Raw genomic sequence first — 26,298 nt, 5'->3', positions numbered from 1 at the left:
GAGTATCGGATCGGTGCCAGCCCTAGTCATTACACAGCGTTTAAAGACCCCACCCACACAGTCCAGTCGTCCTGCCCTAGCAGAACAGTGTCTGCCAATTATGCCTGCTAGATGGCGCCCAGCCGACCGGCGGCAATGCCGAATTTCGAAACAAGTAGTTTAGAATCTCGGCGCTGGTGTGCTAGCGGAATATCCCGCTGCGCCACTTTGGCGCCTCGATAAGTAAATCTTACCACGGAAATTCAAAAGAGGGAAATGATTAAAATACAATATATAAACCACAAATGACTCTATTTCATACAAAAATATTACTTTATTTATCCTTGTCATTATATACACACTACATAGACCAAAAGCCACAAACATGTTCAACTTCAGCTTCATTTAATTGCTTTCTTTGAAAGCAGAAAATATTTTAATTTTTTAATTGTTAAGTAAAAGTTCGGCTTCACATTTCCTTGGGAAATTTATAGGCTAACAAAAATCTCCTTGTTTCGTTGTATTACAAGGGGTCATGGAGTCTACAGGCATGGACTTGCATCTTTAAATAAGACTAAACAGTCACAACTAACAAAGACAGTTGCACATACCACATAGCTGCTGATTCTAAGAAAATATATTCAAATTTTGTGTTTTTGTGTCTTCATTGCTGCTAAAAGTTTTTATATTTACTTTGTGACATTCTTGTACCATGTATACCGTTCTTTTGTATTTTACAAATAAACCTTTGAAAGTAATTGGAATGAACAAAAAACATTTAAAGCTCAAAATGTGAATAAAGACCCTGTTCGATTAAAAAAAGTGCTGGTAAAGAGAAGAAGTATGGAAGATGCAAAACATCTGTGGATTTGGATCGTACTAGACATACCTGAGTCATGCAGACAACACCTGATCTAGCAAAAAAGATAGAAGGATGAAGCAGACCATAATGGTGTATATAGTATATGACCAAAGGGAGGCAGGGTATGTGGAAAAACAGCTAAACTTTAAAGACGCCCCTGGAAAGCAGATGAGCCAAGGGCTTTATTTCAGTTGCCAAGTTTGTCTTTAATTCCTCCTAAAAAAACAAAGGTTTGTTGCAGACATCAGCAGAATCTGCTGTTTTAGATGCCAATATTGTTTATGCACTTACTTTTGCACATTGCACTGCTGCAGTGTGTCTAATTTTAATTACATATAAAGATGCACCTTTAGCACCCCATTGAACATGCTTTGAGGAAAGAAATGACAGAAACATGACAGAAAAGCTTCCTGATGGCTGTGTTTTTTAAGGATGTACCCTGAAAGTGCGGTACCTAACCAGAAAGGCACGACGCTAGCTTGAGCTTTTAGAAAACCTGAATTATAAGCTTCTGCATTTAAAACAGAAGCTTTTAGATTGTAATCCATTGCATTGCACTTTCTAAGGACCTTGATGTTTTCAGCATCCTCTTATAGTGATCTGAGAAAATGTATTAGTGAAAGACCATAATGGAGCCTTTTTGGTGGAAGACCACACCTTAATCTTTTAGAAAACCTGAATAATTAGTTACTACATTCAGAACAGAGAAGCTCTGGACATGTGATCCATTGCATTGCACTTTCTAAGGACCTTGATGTTTTCAGCATCCTCTTATATTGATCTGAAATGTATTAGTCAAAGACCATAATGGAGCCTTTTTTGTGGAAGACCACACCTCCTCCTTCTCTCTTCCTCAGTCTCTTAGTTGTCCATTTGGATGTATGCTAGCTTTCCTTTAGCAGGAGTCAATTTGGAAAAGCCCGTCTTGAAGAGCACAAGCTGGTGACCTGGAAAGCAACAAGAACAAGAGACAGACTGTTAGAAATCATCCACTGAACACATAAGAACATTCCTTACAAATGAGACAGTTAATAAAAGGAAGGAAGGAAGGAAAGAGAACAATGTGGGAGTAAGATGTGTATGAGCTGAACATAAAGAGGAAGAGACAAAGGGCATATTCATATTCATTTGAGTTGATGTCTTAAATTGGAAAATCAGTTTTAAAAATGTCACCTGATATGTGGGTAAGGGTATTCGTACCCAGCACTATATACCTGCATAAGTAGTAGAGGAGCTCCCAGAGGATGTGCCTATAAATCTAAAGCAACCCCTTTAAAACAATAACTTGTGTTTAGAAATATAAGGCATTTTAATACTATATTATACCAGCCATAACATTAAAACCAGCTCCTTATTTCTACACTCACTGTCCATTTTATCAGCTCCACTTACCATATAGAAGCACTTTGTAGTTCTACAATTACTGACTGTAGTCCATCTGTTTCTCTGCATGCTTTGTTAGCCTCTTTTCATGCTGTTCTTCAATGGTCAGGACTCTCCCAGAACCACTACAGATTAGGTATTATTTAGGTGGTGGATCATTCTCAGCACTGCAGTGACACTGACATGGTGGTGGTGTGTTAATGTGTGTTGTGCTGGTATGAGTGGATAAGACACAGCAGCGCTGATGGAGTTTTCAAACACCTCACTGTCACTGCTGGACTGAGAATAGTCCACCAACCAAAAATATATCCAGCCAACAGCGATCCATGGGAAGCATCCTGTGACCACTGATGAAGGTCTAGAAGATGACCAACTCAAACAGCAGCAATAGATGAGCGATCGTCTCTGACTTTACATCTACAAGGTGGACCAACTAGGTAGGAGTGTCTAATAGAATGAACAGTGAGTGGACACAGTATTTAAAAGCTCCAGCAGCACTGCTGTGTCTGATCCATCCATACCAGCACAACACACACTAACACACCACCACCACGTCAGTGTCACTGCAGTGCTGAGAATAATCCACAACCTAAATAATACCTGCTCTGTGGTGGTCCTGACCATTGAAGAACAGGGTGAAAGAAGGCTAAAAAAGTATGTAGCGAAAAAGATGGACTACAGTCAGTAATTCTAGAACTACAAAGTGCTTCTATATGGTAGGTTGAGCTGATAAAATGGACAGTGAGTGTAGAAACAAGGAGGTAAATAAATAAATATATTTTGCATTTCCCTAAATCCCTTATAAGAAAAGTTAAGAATCAAAAGGATGCGACTTCAGCTTAATATGAAGAAGACAAGGGTCATAACAACAGGAATGACTCCTAACTTTACCACTAATAAAGAAGTGGTGGACAGCTTTTTACCATGATTCATTATTAATAGCAAAGGATCCAGCAGTAGATAAATGTAACACAAACTAGTGCTTGGCAGAACAAGAATAAAGGACCTAGAAAAGAACCTTAGATGTAACAATGTGTCTCGCAAACAAAGATCAGAATTATCTGACTGTTGTGTTTGAGGATCTTTATGGATGGAAATGCAGGACACTTGGAACATCAATTAATTTGAACTTGGTGCTGGCGAAGACTTTTTAAGAGTACCTTGCAAGGCAAAGAAAACACAATCCTTGACTAAATCAAACCTAACCTTTAAGTCGCACCGCAGCTCTTTTATTTGGACACATTATGAGAAGAACCAATTCATTAGAAAAAAAACTATTATGCTTGGAAGAGTTGAATATAAGAGAGGAAGATGACAGCCTGCAACAAGATGCATGGATATAATTACAGGAATAATAAATGAGCCATTAAGAAGCCAAGCAGAAGACATTATTCTAGAGAAACACTATCCATATGGTAGCCAATAGTCTAGCCTCTGACTTGATAACACTAATAACAACTGATAACAGTAAAATACCATAAGATAGTGGCCCTGGACTTAACTCTAAATGTTGCTGGAGTGAAAATCATTACTGAATGTGTAATGATAGACACCCCTGTTAATTATTAAGCCCAGGTGTTTTAGCCACATATTGCTAACATTTGAATAAAATAAATTACTCAAAATACATTATATACTTCCAGCACACCAACAGTAAACTGCCCTACTTTGTTCCAGCAAGGCATTGTGCACAAAACAAAGTTAATGGAAGACATGGAAGACAAGTAAAAGTACTACACAGCCTACTTGCAACTTGAACAGCATGTATAGAGCCCTGGTGTTGAACACCTTAAAATGAAATTAAATGCTGATTGAAAATGAGGATTTCTCGACCTTTTTGATTAAATGGGCCCAAAATACACAGCTACACTCCAAAATGTTGTGACGCTTTTGTAGAATAGTGGAGGCAATTATAGCTGCAAAGGAAAGGAATGGGGGAAATTCCGTAATACAACTGATCATCAGGTGTTCACATACTGTTGGCCACATAGTGAATGTTTTGGTCAAATCTTGTTCCTCATGCTCAACCCCTAATTAAGTCTCCAGAAGTCATGACATAAATATCCCCACTCTCACACGGGACTCTGCAAGAGCTCTGAACACTCTCATCGCATCAAATTCTGTCCACAAAATTGTAACCTGAAGGATTTCCAAATGGCTAGTTCTGCCGGTCCAATCAAAAAATTAGCCAGAGTACACTTGCTTGCTCTTAGAATACCTGCAACCAAAAATAAAAAGGGATTTGGTAAACAGGAAGCCCAGCCCTCTGATGGCTTGACTTGACTCTTTATAGAGCTTTGGCAGGGAGGGCCTTATACAGGAGCCGCCATGAGGGTGAAAGATCATCATCAAGAACAGAGAGACAAGCTCTCCATTAAGTATTATGTCTGGTAGACCTGCATGAGAACAGTGAAGGAGTATATAGTAAAGGAGTGCACAAAACGGTGGTGGTCCTATATAAGTCTGCTATTAAAATGCCAATGTTACTGCTGCGTTTTAGTTGGTGGACAGGCAATAGCAACTGAAACATACTGGTTGTCTGAGTAAAGGAAAACTCTGGTGACACCACATGATCGGTAGACCTATTTGAGAAACAGAACAGAGGCTCTTCTAACCATAATATCCATTATTTATTCATTCTGTCTTTAGCAACCTTCAAGCATTCAATACTGAATAATAAAAACCAGAAAGAGCTGTTTGCTTTAGAGCCTTTGGAGAGATTAGAAACATCTGTCTGTCATAGCACAGTCCAACAAATGTCCAAAGTTGTGCTAATCCAAAAAGTATCCAGGGAAAAGAGTCCCGTTGAAAGAGCATTTTCAGTTTGGCTGACAGTTTGATTAGTCCCTGTCCTTCTTTGCTAACTAGTATATGAGGTAGCCAGTGTCATCCATTAAATACATTTTACAAAGGTCTCCTGCAATGACTGTAGTAAATTCATAGGATGTTCAAGTACTGTTAGTAGATGAGATGCTACACCATTGAGGCTGCAAGGTTGACTGTTAATACTCTGTGATAGAATCCAATGCTGAAATCCTTCCAGAATCTTCTATTTTAGTTCCTTATAGTTCTTCTGCATAATTCTTTCTGTCCCAAAAGAAAACACCAAGCAAACTAATGCCTTCCTGGTTTAACATACATTGCTGAGGAAGTGGGAGTGGGCTCTGCTCAAACCAGTCACCAAGCAGAAAAATGCTCCAATTGATGCAAGATGAGGAGGCTTCCTGGCACTGTTGGAGACATTATCTCAAGTTCTTCACATCAGTAACAGATGTGAAAGACAATGACATAATCAACATAGGATGTTAGTTTCACTTTCACTTCATCTTTAGTTCTAAGATCTGTGAGTGGAACTCTATGGAGATGTTTTCCTAGGGCCACCAGCAGAGGTTCTATTGCTAAAGAGTACCATAGTCCTGACAGTCCACAGCCCTGTCTGATTCTTCTGTTGACTGTAAAGGGTTTGTAAGGTTCACATTTATTTTCAACAAGCTGTACAAATCTGTATATTACAGTCGAGTCACGTTTCGTGAGCTGGCTTGGTGGGTATATAAGGTGTGCGATAAGCTGTCTGCACACATATCCCTCGTTGCTTTCATGGGTAAAAGGAGTAAAATTGTCTTCCTTGGCGCAAATGGGATCTTCCAGCAAGACAATGCGACATGTCACACAGCTAGAAATGTCCGACACTGGTTGGAAGAGCATGACCAAGACTTCCAAGTACTACCCTGGCCCCCTAATTTCCCAGACTTGAACTCAATTGAGCATCTGTGGGACCACCTAGATCGTCGTGTTCACTCTATGGATCCAGTAGCTGTGGGACACACTGCAGTCAGAATGACTCCATGACTCCTGTGACAACCTACCAGGACCTTACTGAGTCACTCCCAGCCCGTCTAGCTGCTATCCGTGCTGCACACGGCGGTTCCTCTTATTATTATTAGCTGGTGGTCATAATAATGTGACTCGACTGTGAGAGAACTTTGGGACCAAAACCTAAGAGTCTTAAAAATATATCCGTGATCTACCTTGTCAAAAGTTGTTTTTCTTAATCTGAAGAGACCAGTCCTAAATTCTGTACGTTAGCAGCGGAAAGCAAATCTCAGACCAGAAACAAGTTATCAAAGACAGTACAGTCTGGAATGCAATATGATCTGCATGAATAATTGCTGGCAGCACCTGTTTAGCCATTTTGTCAAAGCCTTAGAGAGCATCTCATAATCGACTCCAAGAAGACAGACTGGGCGCCAGTTTTTAAACATTCCAGAGTGTACTGTATTCCAGAGTGTACTGTCTAACTGTGAGTAAAGTGTCTCGTCATACATCAACCAGACTGTGATAATTAACTATTGCTTTGAGAGTTGCTGCAGAACGTGGTGAAATTCTTCATGGTTTCACTCTAGTGTGTGATCAAGAGTGCAATTAAAGTCTCTTCCAAGTCCAACTACCTTTTCTGACATGCAGTTTTTCAGGGCCTTATATTACTCTTAATTAAAGATGTTAGATTACCATAGGCTACATAGAGAGTGTTGCAGTCTGTGTATTTTGGCTGGTATTTCTTCGCTGCGGTCTCTGTATTTGGCTGCAGCTCTCAAACAGGAGGCTTGTCGTCCCATAGCTCGCCACTGCTTGCGCGCTCACTCAGTAGTCACCACAGACACAGAGATTGCATCATCACCATAGCCAATCTTAAGCTGGAACTGCTTGTCTTGAGCATCTTTATTTGGATTAGTCTGTTCAATATGACTGTGCTTTCCACAAGTGAAGCATTTTACTGACTCATATTTATTAAAATTGATGTAGTTTTTCCCTTTATTTATTGACTAGTAAGTAATTGAAGTAATTGACTATAGTTATTGACATGGACAGGTCAGAAGAATCATGCTGTACATTCAGAATAATAAAAGTATGGCATCTAAAAGACATGACATTAGAGTTTCAGGTTTTTTGGGTGCTCAGGTGGCGCATCGGTAAAACACGCTTGCACACCAGAGCTGACATTTCAAAGTCGTCGGTTTGAAACTCAGCTCTGCCATCCAACAGGCTGGGCGCCTACACGAACTCTGGCACACATTTGCAGCCATGGCACAGACTTAAGCTCATAACCTTGGCTGTGTTTGGCGCTCTTATTATGGTCGTCTATACTGACTACTACTCAGTTTGAACCAAACACACAGTGATGCAGAACATTTCTATACTAAAAATCTCAAAAGTGAAGGAAAGAAGAGGGGTGGGTGATTAAAGCGCAATCTGCAACTACCTGCTCTCACTACCGACACTCCTTTCACTACCCACAATGTTCAGAGAGAGAGAGAGAGAGAGACAGAGAGTGAGAGTCAGAATTAAACAAAGGACAGAAGGAATGCAGGAGTGCCCTGTTCAAGGCTGTTTCAATAAAGATTAGCGATCGGTAGGCTGACATACTCCTTTCAGGCCATAGTTTAATGAAGTGTGCTACTGAGAGGGGGTAACAGGAGGGGTGCAGTAGAAAGAGTGAGTGAGTGAGTGATGAAAAAAGGTCAGGGAGGAGGTGGGAACAGCAGCCAGAATGTTGTTTGATCAGGAGGATGTCTGTCAGCACAGACCTTCACTGGGACATTCATTCTCTCTCTCTAACCCACACACACCCACACTACATGTTCAAGTTCCTTACCTGTCCATGTGCTCTGATTAGTCATGATGAATGCTTTGCACTGAGCGTGGCTCTCACACACACCAATAGCTTCGCGGACACTGTAGACAGACAGCATGCATTTGTCATGCTGATAGGACGGCCAGCAGCGGTAGTCTTCTCCCGATATAGACATATCCTCCACTAGTTTATATTCTAGAAGAAAGTAAGAACAGAGAGTGAGCATGAAGCACTGGCAATGACAATGATATAATAAATATATATATATATATATAAAAAGATTTAACATTGTCATTTGTTTTGCCAAATCCCAAATAGGTTCCAATATATTATATCATGTTCTCTACATGAGGTATAGTGTAGACCCTGTATAGTGCACTATATGTCTAATAGAACACCATCTGAGATCTAGTCATGTCCATTTACATGTTGCTTTCGCAAATGTCACTTGTACCAGCCTGCTATGGTTGCAGGTGGTCCAAGTACTGTAACATGCACCTTTAGACGCACCCACAGCACAAGTTCACAGAGAGCTTTACTGCACATGGAGTCATGCATCTCCAAGTCTGCTACACTTAAACATTGTTTCAACTGCAGACAAAAACACATTTTAAACTTGTAATGTTTTAATAACAGGGTAATTTTATTACATATTTCAATACTATAATCTATATTATATATTTTAATACTATAATGTACAAATGTACGTACATAAAACAAAACTAAATGACCATCTCTATCAAATGTTCTTCCATTTGCTTCTATTAAATCTTGTATATGGCCACAAATGTTATCTTTTCTATGCTCTTAAAGTAAGTAACTCTGGCCTAAACATTTAGTAAATGCAAGAAAAAATAATTCTTTATTCCTTTTAAATGCTCCTATCCCCCCAAAAAATCCAGCCTGCTGCAAATCAACATGACAAAAACAGAACATGTTCTTATATACAGGGAATGTGCTTCTAGTGTGTGGTGTGTGTAGAATGGCTTGTATCATGGGACAAGCCATTCTATTGTGTGTGAACAAAAAGGCTGATTTGTTGGTCTGGGCTGGACATGTGTCCACTCATTCAGTCCCTCACTTACTCAGTCTCACACACACACATTGTAAATGCCAGTCATCGTGACCCCAGGCACAATGTGTATCCCTGTCACCTGGCAACTGCCGCCAGAGGCAGGCTGAGAAGAAAGAGAAAAGAGAATAGAAGCAAGACGCAGATAAAGACATGTGAGGACAGTGTGTCTAAAGAAAACTAAACCAACAATGACCCTCCTGAATTCACTTCTCCCAGCCCTCTTTGTTTCTGCCCTTCCTCACTGATTATCTCACTATACCCCTTTACACCCTGCATACACAAAAGATCAGTTATTTAGTGGTTTAAACACCACTCTAAAAGTAATCAGTAGTAATCATGATACTGCAATTAGAATCTGCATAGCTGTTTTATGACCAGGAGTGGTGGGCAGAAGTAGATCTTTCTTGGGAAAATGTCCTGTTGAGAGTTGTTTTAATTGTTAACATCTTTAACCACTGGAGTCAAGTAGCATTATCTTACATTCACATAGCGTAGGTAATGAAAAGAAGGTAAAATGAGATTGAGCATGTGTGTTTCTTTTTTACGCCAAGTAATCCTGTTCTCAGACATGTCTTTGATGCATAATACTGGAAAATTGAGGGTTGTTGTTAAGGTTTCCAGATATCACACACAGCCAATTAGGACATTAAGTTTATTGGGTGTTTCACACCTTGCAACAATCTAGCTTGATTTTTTTTCCTTAAAGTTACATCAGTGGTGTATTTAGACCAAACAATAGTGCTATTTGTGTGCTGTTTTATTTTACTGTGTTTAAAAAAACAACTGATGCCTAAAGTCTTAGACTATAGCCATTTTAGTTTTAAAACCACAGGAGCATTAGTGTCATATTTAAACACTACAACTTTAAACTAGATGAAATTGAAGGTTGAAGACTGCAAGTCGAGACTGCCGTGCCAATGCTGCTCCTGCAAGATATGACGGGAACCTGACATGTTTGCACCAAAAACTGTCCAGAGCTCACTAGGGACTTAATCACAGACTGTACTGAATAATGAAAAACTCCAATTGTTTACATTATTATTATTATTTTGCTAGTTATAACTTTTAATTTAAATTAATTCTGTGTTTGTATGATTTGTGTAAATTGTATTTATTCAAATGATCCTCCAGGCCACCTAAGTAGGATGAGTCCCTGCTGAGTCTGGTTCCTCTCAAGGTTTCTTCCTGTATTTTTAAGAGAATTTTTCTTGCAACGGTCACCCTTGGCTTGTTCTACAGGGGTGTTTGGTCTGTTGGTCCTGGATTCTGTAAAGTTGCTTTAAGACAATGTCCACTGTAAAAAGCGCTATACAAATGATATAACTTGATGGCCAAGAGGGTTGACTTAAAATTCTAAGTCTAGATTTGAACTCAGTTTCCTCTTTCGCATTTAGAGAAAGGAATTGTATCCAGTCTGCTGCCACTGACAATTACTCTGTGGTCCGGTAGTCACATTTGTCAAAGCAGTAAAGCTGAGAAACATAGGTGATGGCTGTTCCAATCTTGACCAGAGAAAATATTCTGAAATAAATGTTCTGAAACATAAACCCAGCAAGAGAATCAAATGAAGATGAATAACCGAGAAACAGGCCTCTGTAACATGGCCAAAACTCACATCACAGTGGCCACACAAGCCAACTTTTAATGGCTTGATGCTGTGTTAAATCACTGTGTTTATTTTTTTCCTGAGAAAACACAGAATCTGTTTCTTGTCGTGGACGGGCCATGTTCTCAGCTGTGCTATCTGTGTTATTTATGTTAGGAGATACAGTGAACTGACCTAACATTCAAATTTGTTTATTGGTCCCTCAGCACACTCTAATACAGAGGATCAATGTTCAGCCACTTAAATAGTACTACTGAAAAGAATGAATAAACTCACAGCTATAAATTCTACTTATAAAACGAACTTATTTCACATGCATTCCTCCCGGGTAACAGAAAGAGCATTCCTAGGGAAGCCCTGACCTTTGTTTACCAGCTTAAAACAAACAAAACATTTCTGTAATTTTCTCATTAAAGAAACAAACTCTGGGTTAGACCAGCAAACCACAGAGGAATGTAATGCATCTTCTCAGAGGATTTTTGAAGGAAGAGCTGTCGTCTTTATGTAGTCTACAGGGTAAGAGTATATACTAGGGCTGGCTCGATACCACTTTTTTTATGTCCAATACCGATACTGCAAATTGAGTATGTGGATGTCAGTCAAACACGATGGACCAATTACAATTGATGCAGAGTTGAGATTTTCCATTAAAGTTCTGTCACGTTTTTAGATTATTAAAAACCAAAGTACGCCTATTAAAAAACCCTGCTGGATTTTTAAGAGGAAAACGGGAAACCGTGTAGTTTGTGTTATTTCATAACACTAACGGATTAATCGTTGAGGATGTGAGAGATCTCCAAGCCGGGACAAGATAGGTTCCGATTAATAATTTATAAAGCGATTTTTATTTGATTTAAACATTGTTTTTAGATGTGGCAGTACAAGATGATTTTTTAAAATGCTAAAAGTTTAAGTAGATCATTGTATTTTCATTTCTAAATGGCTGTTGTGGATGAGTTGTAGATCAGTGGCACATGTTAATGATGTCATCAAAAGTGAGTGGCAATAAATGGCACTGTTGGAACGTACCTTTGTGTGTTATTTGTTTTACACACAAACAATGGCCTTATTTACATTAAGTGTTATTTACATTAAGCAACAGTATCGGATCCGATTACATTGTTTTTTCCTTCCAATATCCTATCCAGTGATTTGGGCCAATATCGGATACTGAGTATCGGATCGGTGCCAGCCCTAGTATATACAGACAGCCCTCCTAACTAATACATTTGTTCCTTGCATACAATTAAGAATACAGTCCTGTATGCTTGAAAGTGATGTTATTAATATGCGTGAAACTCCAGGAGCAACAACAAATCAGCTGTAAAATGTATGTGTGTGTGGGGGGGGGGGGGGGGGGGGGGGGGGGGGGAAGCATACAGAATGGAAGCTCCTAGTGCATAAAATTTGTCTTCAATTTCAGCATTGACTGCTGCGTTCTAAACTGCCTCAGGATGCAACGTCAGCACATGAGCCATTCATGAGGAGTGTTTTTATTGGCTGCTTACCAGCCTTAGATCTCTGTGTAAAGCTTGAAGCTATAGCTAGATTGGTGTAAGGCACACCACTTCTGGACTTTGTTGCAGGGGAACCAAGTTATCTAAGTGCTTTATTATCCAAGAGATGCCAAAATGCCACCACCAGACAACCAATTTATGGACAAATTCATGAACAGATTTTTCTCCAGTTCTCTCTTTTGTGCACATTAACAGGGTCTCAGGCAATAAGTAGGTGAGCCATGAACAACTAATCTTTTCTAACCCTAACCCTACTCTCTCTCTTTCAAGGTCAGTGATGTGACTGATTGTTCCGTTCAAGTGAGTAATGGATTTACAAAAAGACGGCTGCAGGAGCCTCAGGCTGGAGATCTGTGTGAATTAAGTGTCTACAGTGTATGGCTGTGAGGCTTTTAGAGAGAAGGGGAGGCACAGTGACCCATGCATGTGGCTTAAGGAGCAGGGAAGAGCCAGTCTGCAGTAAATAACAGCAACTAAGGGATATTTTATGAGCCTAATGAATGCTTTATGGAGCTCTCACTTTCACTAAACAGTTCAGTTACATGCTGGAGGCATGGCGGTGAGAATAGCGGGGAGGAGATAAGAGAAATGGCTGTAGGTAGCAGATAGAAAAAGCCTGTCTGGGTTTATGAACATGCCAAATAGTTTATGGGAACTGTTAAGTGGACGAGAAATGATCATTATCATCAAGTAAGCAGACATCCCAAGTTGCAAAAACTCATTTCAGGGAGGTAACCCTGGACCCGTACCTCGACCCCGACCCCCCAAGCCCCAAAAAAAAAAAAAAAATAAAAGCTAAAAAACCTCTCGCGCACACCAAAGGATTATGGGTGATAACAGAACTTTTAGGAGCTGCTAACTGAGCTACTAAGCTAACTGTTCATGTCACAAACACATTAATGTGTACTACATAGTGCACTAGCTGGTGTGAAAGATAATAGATTTATGTTCCCTACATAGTGCACTAGATTGTATATTAGAAAATAATTTATGTTCCTTACTTAGTGCACTAGATAGTGTACTAGATAACAGACTTATGTTTCTTACATAATGCTTTAGGTAGCGTATTAGTTAACGGATTTAGGTTCCCTACATAGTGCACTAAATTGTATATCAGATAATGGATTTATGTTCCCTACATAGTGCACTAGATAGTATTTTAGATATGAATTTATGTTCCCTACGTAGTGCACTAGATAGTGAAGTAGACAATTGATTTATGTTCCCTACACAGTGCACTAGATTGTATATCAGATCACAGATTTATGTTCCCTACATAGTGCACTAGATAGTGTATTAGATAACGCATTCATGTTCACTACATAGTGCACTAGAAAGTATAACTAGATGATGATTTGTGTTCCTTACATAGTGCACTAGATAGTGTATTACATAATTAATTATGTTCCCTACATAGTGCACTAAATTGTATCAGATAATGGATTTACATTCCCTACATAGTGCACTAGACAGTATATTAGACAATTGATTTATGTTCCCTACACAGTGCGCTAGATTGTATATCAGATAACGGATTTAATACGTGATCGGGAAAAAAGTCTGTATCGCCTGCGTGCCCGTGTGTGTGCGTTCTTGGCCGCTCATTCTAGATTCCGGGAGATTTTATCTGACTTGCGGGCATCAGGGAGCCGCTATGTATATGCGGGAGACTCCCGGAACTTCCGGGAGACTTGGGATGTCTGAGTAAGTGTAAAACTGCTTACTTTCTCAAAACAAACTGTATAGTAAATGTATTTTGTTTTATAGTCAAATAGAAGTTTGTGTGGCCAAAATAACCATCAGCCTCCACTCATCTAGGAAGGCTTCTGAGAAGACTTTATAGTGTGTCTATGGGAATATGAGCCCATGCTGTCAAAAGAGATTTTAAGAGATTTGGCACAAATGTTGGATGAAAAGGCCAGACTTTAATATTAAACTCATGAAACCATGTTCTTATAGACCTCTCTTTGTACACAGAGAACAGTCATGCTGATACAGGAAGAAGACTTCCTCTGTTGCCAAAAGCTTAAAATGATCTCTTTATACAATTTATGATTTTATGATTATATATGTTTACTACTTTTATAGAATAGAGCAACTTTATTTGTCATATATACATATACACGTGTATAGTACAACAAAATTCTTTCTTCGCATATCCCGGCTTGTTTGTAAGCTGGGGTCAGAGCGCAGGGTCAGCCATAGTACGGCGCCCATAGAGCAGAGAGGGTTAAGGGCCTTGCTCAAGGGCCCAACAGTGGCTCCATGGCAGAGCTGAGATTCGAACTCTCAACCTTTAAGTTGATATCCCAAAGCTCTATCCACTAGGCTACCACTGTCCCTTATACAAGACTAAATAATTAATATTGGTGTTTTTGGCCATATATAATTTTGACTGTGTAGCAAAAAATTCAAGTTTTACCACTGCTTTGTTCTGGTCATGGTCACAGTGGGTCCAGTTTTCCTGGAATCACTGGGTGCAATGCAGCAACACAAGAAAGTTTTGTGTTTGCCATTGGTTGGATATGGCATAAAATTATTCTGTGTGTTTATCTAGCTGTATTATTGATCTAAATGCATTACTGTTAGCATCATGCTCGTTTAACCAGGCTAAACATTACCAGACTTTTTACACAGGCCTCATAACAACACAAATTTAGTCTCATCATCTTTTGTGTTTGCTGTGTTACTATAATTTGTAATAATGCTGAAATACACATTCGTCACATTCTGTTTAGGGTTTTCACAGTATGTTTGAAACAACAGTGCAGTTGTAGCCTAGCAGATAAAGTACTTTGCTGGGCCCTGAGCAAAGCCCTTAACCCTTAATTGTCAAAAATGTAAATAAAAAAAAACAGGACTTGGTTTAGGTAGATTGCAGTCCAAGTTTAGGATAGCTCCAAAACTCATTGAGCTCTCAGTGGACTTAAGCTTTTTAATGCATGTAAAGATGAATTATATACACAGCACAACTCACACTCCTAACATAACAATGGATATCAAGTCAAACTTAAAGTGTGTCAATGAGAACATGCCTATTTTTAAACATAGGAACAACAGGAACACTGTGTATGTTCTTTTTGCGAACAAGAGGCATGACCTGACCAGAAAGAGTTAATAATCCAGGCTATTCAGGATTCTTTCCTTAATGCTCTCGTCACTCAACAAACGTCTGCCTTTCTGCTTTAGAGGGTCAGTGGAGCAAGCAGGCGAGATGGAGAGTGAGCAAAAGAGTGGAGAAAGTGAAAGGGGGGAAAACAAGAGCAGCAGAGGGTTTTGAAGAAGAAAAGTAAAAATGAGTGGGTGTTATTCACTAAATGGCAAAGTAGCCCAGCTGGTAGAGTGGGTGCTGCATAACTATATGAGTTCTGGAGAACTGGTTCAATTCACACCTTCGTTCACTGTTTTAAGGTTCCTCTCACCACCCAAAAATGCAGAAGTTTAATTGGCTGCTCCAAAATTGCCTGTGTAAGTAGTCATCCCTTGATAATAGCTGGTTCCAAATTCATGGGTTTGGTTACTCACAAGTTTGCTATTGATAATTAAATCTCACCTTTATGGGGATTTGTGGACAAAAAAAAAATGCAATGTGTGCATATATACAGTATATGTATATATATACTGTATATACATACACTGCCTGGCCAAAAAAAAGGTCACCACCTGGATTTAACTAAGCAAATAGGTAAGAGCCTCCCATTGGATAATTACTGCATGGGGGATTATGTTTTAGCTGGCAACAAGTTATTTAACCCTAACTGATGCAGTGAGTAGCTTCTCATTTGTTAAACAACCATGTCGAAAGACACATCCTGTGGTCGTGGAGAAGATGTTAATCTGTTTCAGAAGGGTCAGATTATTGGCATGCATCAAGCAGAGAAAACATCTAAGGAGAAGCTGAAACTACTAAAATCGGGTTAAGAACTGTCCAACACATTATTAAAAAGTGGAACGACAGTGGGGAAACATCATCTTCGAGGAAGGAATGTGGTCGGAAAAAAATTGTGATCGCGATCACTTAAACGTTTGGTGAAATCAAATGGTAGAAAAACTACAGTAGAACTCAGGGATGTGTTTAATAGTGAAAGTAAGAGCATTTCCACACGCACAATGCGAAGTGAACTCAATGGATTGGGACTAAACAGCTGTGTAGCCTTAAGAAAACCACTTGTCAGTGATGCTAACCGGCAAAAACGGCTTCAATTTGCTAGGGAGCATAAAGATTGGACTCTGGAGCAATGGAAGAAGGTCATGTGGTCTGATGAGTCCAGATTTACCCTGTTTCAGAGTCATGGGCGCATCAGGGTAAGAAAAGAGGTGGCTGAAGTGATGCACCCATCATACTTAGTGCCTACCGTACAAGCCTGTGGGGGCAGTGCTATAATCTGGGGTTGCTGCAGTTGTCCACCACCATGTCAGTGTCACTGCAGTGCTGACAATGATCCACCACCCAAATAATACCTGCTCTGTGGTGGTCCTGTGGGGGTCCTGACCATTAAAGAACAGAATGAAAGGGGGCTAACAAAGCATGCAGAGAAGCAGATAGACTACAGTCAGTAATTGTAGAACTACAAAGTGCTTCTATATGGTAAGTGGAGCTGATATTATAAACAGTGAGTGTAGAAACAAAGAGGTGGTTTTGGTGTTATGGCTTATCGGTGTACATATGCATAATAAAATAAAATAGCACAATAATTGCTTTGGAAGTGAACAGTGGTATGCACAGTAGTTTAGGTTCAATCCTTGCTTCCAGTTACTCTCTTTGTGGCACTTGTCTTGCTCTTTGTCTGTTTTTTATTGGTACTCTGGTTTTCACCCACCTTCCAAAAACATTTTGGAAGATAGATTGGCTTTTTCAAATTGCCCATAGGTGTGAATGAGTATATAAGGGAGTTATCCTTCAACAGGACTGAAGATACAGAAGATAAATAGATGAACAAAATGAATAAATGAATATGACAGTTCAAGGTTTCTGATTCTAAAATCTCTGAAACGCTGTGCAATAGAAAAGACCCTGTGTTCATGAGAACCAGCCGTACAGCTGGCCCTCACTTTCACCGGCCCTTTTTCACCAGCTGCACTAACTCTAATCTTTTTGATCTCAGCTCATTTGTGCTGGTACATTAGAGCTCTTAGAGGTCTTTAATGATTAATGCTCACCCACACACCTCCACCTTTTTGTACTTTCTATTCACCTGTGAATAACTTATCCAGACTTTCCCTCTGCAAGAAAGAGGAATTTTTCGTGCTTGACGACACACTTCTGGCTGAACCAAAGAAGAAAGAAGGGAAACAGCACAGGAATGAGTTATATAACTGCCCCAAGCCACACACCAGTTATAATGGAGAACGGTCTATTGTGGATATTTACTCTAAAATTGTATTAGATACAGAAGAACCTAAGAAGACAGGTACTTACATTTGCCAGAAATCACCCTAATGATGCTTCATCCAGCGTACTTTACAGATGGGCTAGGGCTTTGATTTTTTTTGTGCATTTTCTCCCCATTTTTCTCCTGATTTAGCGCACTCAATTTTGTCTTCCGCTGCTGAGAGATACCAGATTTCACCCAAGGAGAGTCCATCGCTGCACACGCCTCTTCTGACACGAGTACAGCCTCTTCTCGTCCGTGCTTTCTGCACAGGAGTTCAGAAACTCGGTGCGGATGTGTTGGTAAAATGTCCCGCTGCGCCACCTGGGCGCCAAGGCTTAGATTTTTGTGTCTTATCTTTTCATTTTTAAATAGTATAATACTGCCAAAAAGTTGTTTTTCAGAAGTATTGTCAAACCATGTGCCACATTTTTTCCCTTAATAATGTAATGGTGGGGGCGGGAAAAGTAGTAATTGGTCGTGTCTGAGAGACTGAGCGAGACCTCATAGTCCGGACTGAGCGCCATCTGATTTCCACCTTTTTGGACCGTTCAAAGAAGCTTTAAGGGGAAGAAGATTTTCATGTGATGATGATGTGAAAGCAGTGGTGAATCAGTGTCTACATGCTTCACCAAAAACATTTTTTGCTGATGGCATTAAAAAGTTGGTACGACGCTGGGAAAAATGCATCGGAAGGTGACTATGTAGAAAATTGATGTTATTTGATTTTGAAATTCTTAATAAATAAAAACAAAACTTTTTGAAGAGCCATCGTATTAATTGAAACACCATTCATTAGCCCAACGGTTTCCATAGTTTAACGTGGACTGTGAATGATCAACCAATGTGTTTGTGACTTATTTATTTACACAGAATGTGTTTGTCCACTATCACTGATTACACAATTAGATGAAGATCAGATATCAGACTGCATATATGAGAAAGTAATGTAGAATTATTTGTAGCCGTCAGTACAGGTAGGAACAATCTGGTTATACTACTATGACGTACAGCTTTTGTGTAAAAGCACGCATACTTACTTGTTTGATGAACCTGTGTGTCATTCACAAGGTAATGTCCATTCTTGTACATCTCTAACACCTTCTCTAAGTGGTCCAGGGTTTCGTCTGTTCCCCAGAGAAGCTCCCCTAAAATTCACACACAGTTAACACACTCGGTAAATCATACACGTACATAAAGCTCTGACAGTGCTGTCAAGATTTCGTCTGCAAACAGTAAACTGTTTTACCACTGATTTATCATATTCAGGGTCAGAGTGGGGCAGATTCACTGGGCGTACTCATACCTAGGAGGACTTTAGTATCTCCAATTAACCTGACTACATGGCTGCATCCAAAATTGCATACTTCTATACTGAACAGTACGCAAAAGCTGGTAGTGTGTCCGAATACGTAGTATTCATTAAACAGTATGGGAAAAGTACCCCTTTGACCTACTGCATGGGCAGTCATTTTTGAGTATGCAAACACTGCACACTTGCGGTCCGATAATCTATCTCATGATTCAATTGGAGCTGCAAAGGCGTTCGTAGCGAAAGCGGAGTAAGACAAACATTTAAAATGTTATGATTAAGTACAAGCCTGAATAACGTTATGAGTAGCTTTGCAACATAATTAAGTTTGTCTGATTTTAAAATTTTTTATAGCTGTGGCGATGTGACGTCATGCATCACGTGACGCTGGTAAGCTGGCGGACGTAGTACGTCCGAGGTTGCTTGCATACTGCACACTTGCGTACTGAGAGAGCGAACTGCTTTACCGGCACTGCCTCGAATCTAGTACATACTGTTTAAGTATGCGATTTCGGATGCAGCCCATGTCTTTCAACTGTGAAAGGAAACCAGAGCACAGGGAAAACATGCAAACTCCACACAGAAAGGACGCGGTCTGCTCCACCTGGGAATCGAACCCAAGACCTTCTTGCTGTGAGGTGACAGTGCTACCCACTGAGTCACCGTGCCGCCCTAAACTGTTTCGGTTTATGCCGAATAGAACATGTACACACAAAGCATTTACAGGTAAGCAAACTCTTTTGTGATGCAGTGTATTATGAAAAGCCAGAGATACCATCATCCCCAAGCCCACCCACACTACCCGCATCTTCATGGCCTGTTGTTCTCAGGAAATGCACATTTCAAAAGCTGTATGACATGCCATCACCCTGATGAGCATGCTGATAGAGAACGCACAAAGCAGTCGGGTTCACAAAGAACTATGGCGCATTTGTGCATATATGGGTTTACAGTATGCAGGAAGGGAAATAAAGCATTTAGAATGAAACCAAAATGCAAGAATGAAAAGGTTTAGCACTGCATAATAGTAGCAAAAATAGTCATTGTGATTATTTTGCTAAGCACTAAATAATTCTAGACAGTTCTTTTGTTACAATTTAGGGACATTGGCGGTGGGTCCGGTGCCACCTGGACACACAGGGTCCAAGGTAGAAAGTACAGCCTGTACAGGATGCCAGTTCTACGCAGGAAAACACACTCTTTCACTCAATTTAGAGCAGTCAATTCACCTCTTCAGCGTTTTAGGGAAAGGGAAATCGAAGTATCTGGACACAGACATTGTTTGTTTATTAGGATTTTAACCTAGTGAGGGCAGGCTTCAGCTGGTCAGGTGTACCTAGCTAGCTGGCTAGAGATTTTTATGCATTTTCTCCCATTTTCCTCCCGATTTAGCACACTCAATTTTGTCTTCCGCTGCTGAGAGATACCAGATTGCATCCGAGGAGAGCACGTCGCTGCCGACACATGCACAGCCCTCCTCTTCTCGCCCCTGCTTTCTGCACAGGTGTCTTTTCCACCAATCAGGGTTCTTACACAGCGTTTGAAGACCCACCCACCCACACATAGTCCGGCCCACACATAGTCCGGCCCCCACCGTGCAGATACGGTGGCCAATTAGTATCTGCTGCGGGCACTGGCAATTATGCCCGCTAGATGGTGCTCACCCGACCGGAGGCAACACAGAGTTTCAAATTGTAGAGTTGCTGGTGTGCAAGCGGAATATCCCGCTGTGCCACCTGGGCAAGCAGACACTTTTATCCAAAGTGACTTACAGTACTGTGACAGTATACAGTCTGAGCAATTGAAGGTTAAGGGCCTTGCTCATAGGCCCAACAGTGGCAACCTGGCAGTAGTGGGGCTTGAACCAGCGACCTTTCGATTACTAGTCCAGTACCTTACCTGCTAGGCTACAACTGCCCACACATTTCAAAACCTCAGCATATTCTTGTCAGATTTTTTAATAGTAAAAGATTATGGTTTATAAGTCTCAAAAGCTAACGATTTCTTTCTATTGGCACATAAAGCATAAAAACTTGGCTTAAATGAGAGAACGCACTAACCTGTAGAGTTGACAATGTTGTCAAGAAGAGGCCTCAGGGCTGAGGGGGCACTATGAGGCAGCAGATAGGTAAAGAAGAACCTGGATACCAGAAAATTGCATCAGGAGATCAATGGTAAAATTAGGATTGGCTCTTGAATTTCTCGAGCCATGGTAACTTTAACAAAGTCTATGGTCTGTGCTTACCTATAGGCATTGTATACGTTCCTCTTCTCGTTAATGTCCTGGCAACGGCCGTTTCTACACAGGAGGGTGAAGTTGCGAGCTGGATACTCCAACAGACAGTCAGTGAGTGAAGAGCATGGTGTCTCCTCTACGCTGGCATCGTCCAGGTCGGTCACTTTAAGTTCGCCATCCACCAGCACAAATTGCCTTGGCCTGAAGTCCAGCAATGTGAGCGAGCCCAGTGGTGAGTGTGCCAGGTAGTGTAGCAAACGAGCCAAACTCAGACAGATCTAAAACACACCAGTAAAAGGAAAAAATGCTAAATCAGTAAAACACTTCATGTTCTTTAATTGGATGTGGAACAAATAATACATGACTTCAGTTTATAATAAATTCCAGACGGCTTGACCTTCATTAGGAATAAACCCCCTGTTCATTCCTGTTGGTGTTCCTCCAATAAGAACTCTACCACCCTTTGTGTGCATGTGTGTGTCCATCTTTGTGGATGTCTAGGGGCAACCCTCTTATCCCTTGAATTACCACTTAATCCCTCCAAGGACCACTTCAATCTGTGCAAATGTGTGCGCGTGTGTGGCTTTAGGATTAGCACTATAGTGCTAGATGGATTTGGGGTGAGATTTGGGCCTGTGGTGTGGAAAAAGAAACATGGCACTCATGACATAAGCAAATCCCTACTGCCAGTGAACAAAACAATAGGAAAAGAAGGAGTTGGTGAATAGATTCCCCTGTGCATCATCCTAACCCATCCACAGAATGCTGGGCTCTACCCAATTTATTGTGAATCTGCATTTTTTCTACTTGATGTAATCATGCAACGGTTTGATAGAAATGAAGGAAAATAAAACCAAATATGGCTAAAGAAGTTGAACTCTCATGCCACTGTAGCAGATGTTAATACACATTCCATTCCAAAATTTTTGGAAAACCCCAGTTTTGTTTACTCCAAAGTTGATCTATTCATGAATAATGTTAAAGCCCTATTCAATTGATGGAATATACATGTTTGTCTAGGCAATGTAAGGCCATTTGCCATGTCATGTGGTGTGAACCCAGGATGTATAACGCAATGTTGACTCTACAATGTTTGGTTTAATATGAGTATTCATGCTACTACAATATTTTTTGTAAAGTACAGTAAAGCAACCATAATTTCCATTCCAATTATTTAAATGCATTTTATGAATCATGGATCTTTTGGCCATTTTTAGTAGTGGTGGTAAAATCGATTCATTTTATGGGTTAATCTGAGTCACTCAGTAATGTGATCCAGTTCACTTGAGTCACTTGAGTACCACCCACACCCGTCCAATAAATAAAATTAATTACAACTGTAAGGATTCACAAACACATTATTAGGTTACAGATGTTTATTTTTAATTTTAGCTTTAATTTAAATTACACACACCAAAAAAAAACTAACAAACACAATTTAAACACAAATAACAACAAATGGATCATGGGGGATAGGGACAGGGAGGGGGGAGAAGGGGTGGACCTACCAATCAGATGAGTATATTAATGGCTCAAGGGTTCAAGGGGTATGGTCAACAACAAATTGCCATGGTAACTTGACCCAGTCAGGCAGCCACAGTGGCACAAAAACAAACAGTTAATACATTACCATGGGGAAAGGGCTATGATACTTCTTAAGTGGTACAGTTCTAAAGTAGCCTGTAAGCATTTGCATTTTAATAATAATATACAGTAGCTATATTTTGTTGTTGTTTTGCTTACAAGAAAATATGCTGCATTACTAATCAATATCACTACTACTACTACTACTACTACTACTAATAATAATAATAGTGCTTAAATGTGCATAGAATCAGCCACATAACAAACACCAGTGTGTTTAAATGCTTGTTTACTGGAATATTTAACTTATTACTTAGATTCAAGGACTGGAGTGAAGCCGGTTCAGCCAAATCATCTGAGTCTGCGGTGTTTCGGTGAGTCTGCTCACTCGCCTTGTGTACTTAGCAGCAGCCAGTCAGAGGACTCATAAAATCCGGGTTAATTGAGACCTCGGACTCAAGATTCGAATCATTAACCCGGGTGATTCAGGAACCACCCAGCTCTAATTTTTAGGCATAAATAAATACAAAATATGGTTTTAACTTCACCACTGTTTCATTATCTGACAAAAACACACACTGCACCTTTAAAACAGAAATAAAACAGAAGCTTTTTACACTGGTTCATCACTAACCCATATTCAAGTATTTATGTGTGTTCCGTACAGCTGGAGTGAAGTATGAATCACTGGTGTTGAAATATGTTGCATCACATGTCTGCTTTAATTGAAGCCTGTATGTACTTGTGTGTTTCTCTTTGGCTCATGTATATAAGAACATGGCCAAGTGCAGTGGCTATGAAAGCCTTCATCAGTATGTACAGGAAATGGTTCTGGATGTAAATGAGCCGTTTGGTAGTCAGCAGTTCGGCTGGCCTCCCCAGAGCCTATTACTTCCTCATATGAAATTCAGATGCTTATAAAGCCTTGCTGCGGTGCTTCCTAAACTTAAAAGTGCACGTGGCTTAACGGGACTCAGGAGTGGGGGTAATGGGGTGGAAATATATAGGATGTTAAAATGAGGTTGGTTCTAAGACACCTGCACACTTAGAAAATAAAGAATCGACTGAAAACATTAGATTGAGCATAAGAAAGCAGAAATTTCAATATTAAATCAGCCTATTTTAATTATTAAGGTGCAGATAATAAAGATGAAGATAAATGTTTCTAGTAGACACATGTAATAATATAATATCAACCTATTATTTATAGTTTGATTTCAAAAATGTATAACAGGACTGTCACGAATTCAACCCCTCTGTGCTCCCAGAGCATGTTTAGTGTGTAGGTGCCACGCCCATGGTGGAGGAGGCTTTGTTTATGATGTCAGGCCTACGCCTCCTCATAATGATTGATCAGTAAAGCTAATGATCCACAGCTGCTCCTTGTTGCAGGTAATGCTTAGGGCATTTAAGAGAGCAGCTGTAAAGCCTTTAGTGGAGAATATTTTGGCTTTGACTGTCATGCTTTTGATTTGTGATGCTCATGTATTGGTTTGGCGTGCATGTTTGATTGCTCTTGGCCATGCTCTTGGCCATGCTCTTGGCCATGCTCTTGGCCATGCTCTTGGCCATGCTCTTGGCCATGATCAGAAGTCTTGTTTTGTGTTAGTATTGTCCATGTTTAGCTTTAGCATGGTTAGCTTAGCTTAGGGTCTAGAATAGTATAGTCAGGTTTAATGTGCAGTGTTAATTTCGTTGACGAATGATTTTCGTCATAGTTTTCGTCAACGAACCTTTTTTTCATGACGAAAACGAGACAATAACTAAATAAAAACTACATAAAAGGATAAAAACTATGACGAAATGAATCGACACATTCGTCAACGAATAAAAACGAGACGAAAATGTTTGGCAGGGACGACATCTAATCAGAACTGATTTAGTTTTGTGGAAGGTAGGGACAAGTTAGGAAGAGATCCAATCAGAACTACTTTAGCGTATGAGGAGAGGCGGGACAAGCCGATTAGCCATCCAATCAGTACTAATCTTTTGCAGTACCGCGGCAAGAGCACACTTGCACAGATTTGATCTAAACCCGGGAAGACCAGACCAGCCTGTGAACTTTCTTTACTCATGGAACTAGATTAACTCCACAATGTCAATAGGGAGAAAGAGGAGAGTCGATATATGGACACATTTCTCATTTGACGTCATGAAAAACAAGACGATGTGTAAACCATGTGGGGTGACGATCTCTGGTAAAAACAACAAATCTGAAACATCTGGAACCGCTGGCAGTATAATGGCAACATAATGGCACTGCTGCTTTTACGGTACCCAGTTTTATAAAGAATGTAATATGCAATTTGTTATGAACAATGCATATACTTTTCAGGCAGAGCAAGCCTACTGGTCATTAATATTTTGTTATTGTTATGCTCAATAAGCAAGGTCAGGTAAATAAAGATGTTGTTTGAAATAAGTTCAATTTTAAACTGTTTTTGTGTGTATTGCACATTCAAACATTAATAATATTCCATAACTGGTTAAAAATGTTTCATTTTGTGTAAGTGTATATAATGACTTAAATAATTTAGGGGAACTGATGAAAAAGCATTTACATTTTACACCCTTTATATGTATTTTAGGGCGGCACGGTGGCTAAGTGGGTAGCACTGTCGCCTCACAGCAAGAAGGTCCTGGGTTCGAACCCCAGGTGGGGCGGTCCGGGTCCTTTCTGTGTGGAGTTTGCATGTTCTCCCCATGTCAGCGTGAGTTTTCTCCGGGTGCTCCGGTTTCCTCCCACAGTCCAAAGACGTGCAAGTGAGATGAATTGAAGATACTAAATTTGTCCATGACTGTGTTCGATATAACCTTGAGAATAAACTTGTGTAATGAATAACTACCGTTCCTGTCATGAATGTAACCAATGTGTAAAAACATGACGTTAAAATCCTAATAAACAAACAAACAAATATGTATTTTAGTCGACTGAATCGACTGTAGATTTAGTCGACCATATTCTTATGATAATTAGTCGACTAAAACTAAAACAATTCAGATGACTATAACTAAAACTAAATTACATTTTAGTCAAAAGACTATGACTAAAACTAAATCAAAATTTGCTGTCAAAATTAACACTGTTAATGTGTTTAGTTTAGCAGTTAGCTTAGCATTTAGCTTAGGTCATGTGTTGGTGGTCTTGTGTAACCTGTCTTGTCTTTTGTTATAATTAAATACTTTGTTAAGCATTTCTGCGTGTGTCTGCCCCCTCTTGTCTCGTCTAGCCCATTTGTTACAATGACTCCTTTGTTTTGTTGATGCTTTTTTTTTATGTAATTATCAAAATTAAACTAAGTATTCATTATTAATATTTACGTTAATTAAATACATTTGTTTATTTATTTTCACTATATTTTATCCTAATCCTAATAGTTTCAGTTTTATATAAATTATTTGCTTCCATTTTTGTGGCAGGAGTTTGGAAATGGCCACTTTTTGTTCCAGCATGATTATGGCCTTGTAATCAATGCAAGGTAAAACATGGGTTTTCATAATTTTGATGTAAAGAAGCTAAAATGGCTGGCAAAGAGCCCTGATTTCAACATCAATAAAAATCTTTGGGATTAAATGAAAAGTCAGCTGTGAGTCAGGTCTTTTTTCTTGTGATAAAAAAAATGTTAGTCACAAAGATGGTCAGGAGGAACTCTAAATTTTTACCTATGGTTTTAAAATAGGAGGTCAAACAAGCTTATGGTCAGATGTTTACATCCTTTTGATTATATAGTGGTCTAAGC

At 39.7% G+C, this 26,298-nt stretch overlaps 1 protein-coding gene across 1 annotated transcript in view; it reads right to left on the bottom strand.

Annotated features, from left to right (window-relative positions):
- Positions 1-326: 326 nt before the first annotated feature.
- The window catches only part of pkdcca (protein kinase domain containing, cytoplasmic a), a 51,066-nt gene continuing 25,094 nt past the window's right edge, over positions 327-26,298 (bottom strand). The window contains exons 3-7 of the mRNA XM_062995013.1: positions 20,984-21,252; positions 20,799-20,878; positions 18,467-18,574; positions 7,878-8,051; positions 327-1,788 (exon numbers count right to left, since the gene is read on the bottom strand). Of these exons, the coding sequence (XP_062851083.1) occupies positions 1,703-1,788; positions 7,878-8,051; positions 18,467-18,574; positions 20,799-20,878; positions 20,984-21,252 (717 nt within the window). The 3' untranslated portion in view covers positions 327-1,702. The remainder of the gene's footprint in view (positions 1,789-7,877; positions 8,052-18,466; positions 18,575-20,798; positions 20,879-20,983; positions 21,253-26,298) is intronic.

Source organism: Trichomycterus rosablanca, chromosome 5 (genome assembly GCF_030014385.1).
Source record: "Trichomycterus rosablanca isolate fTriRos1 chromosome 5, fTriRos1.hap1, whole genome shotgun sequence".
Lineage (NCBI taxonomy): Eukaryota > Metazoa > Chordata > Actinopteri > Siluriformes > Trichomycteridae > Trichomycterus > Trichomycterus rosablanca.
Note: the sequence above shows the minus strand (reverse complement) of the source record. Positions and strands in the feature narration are given on the sequence as shown.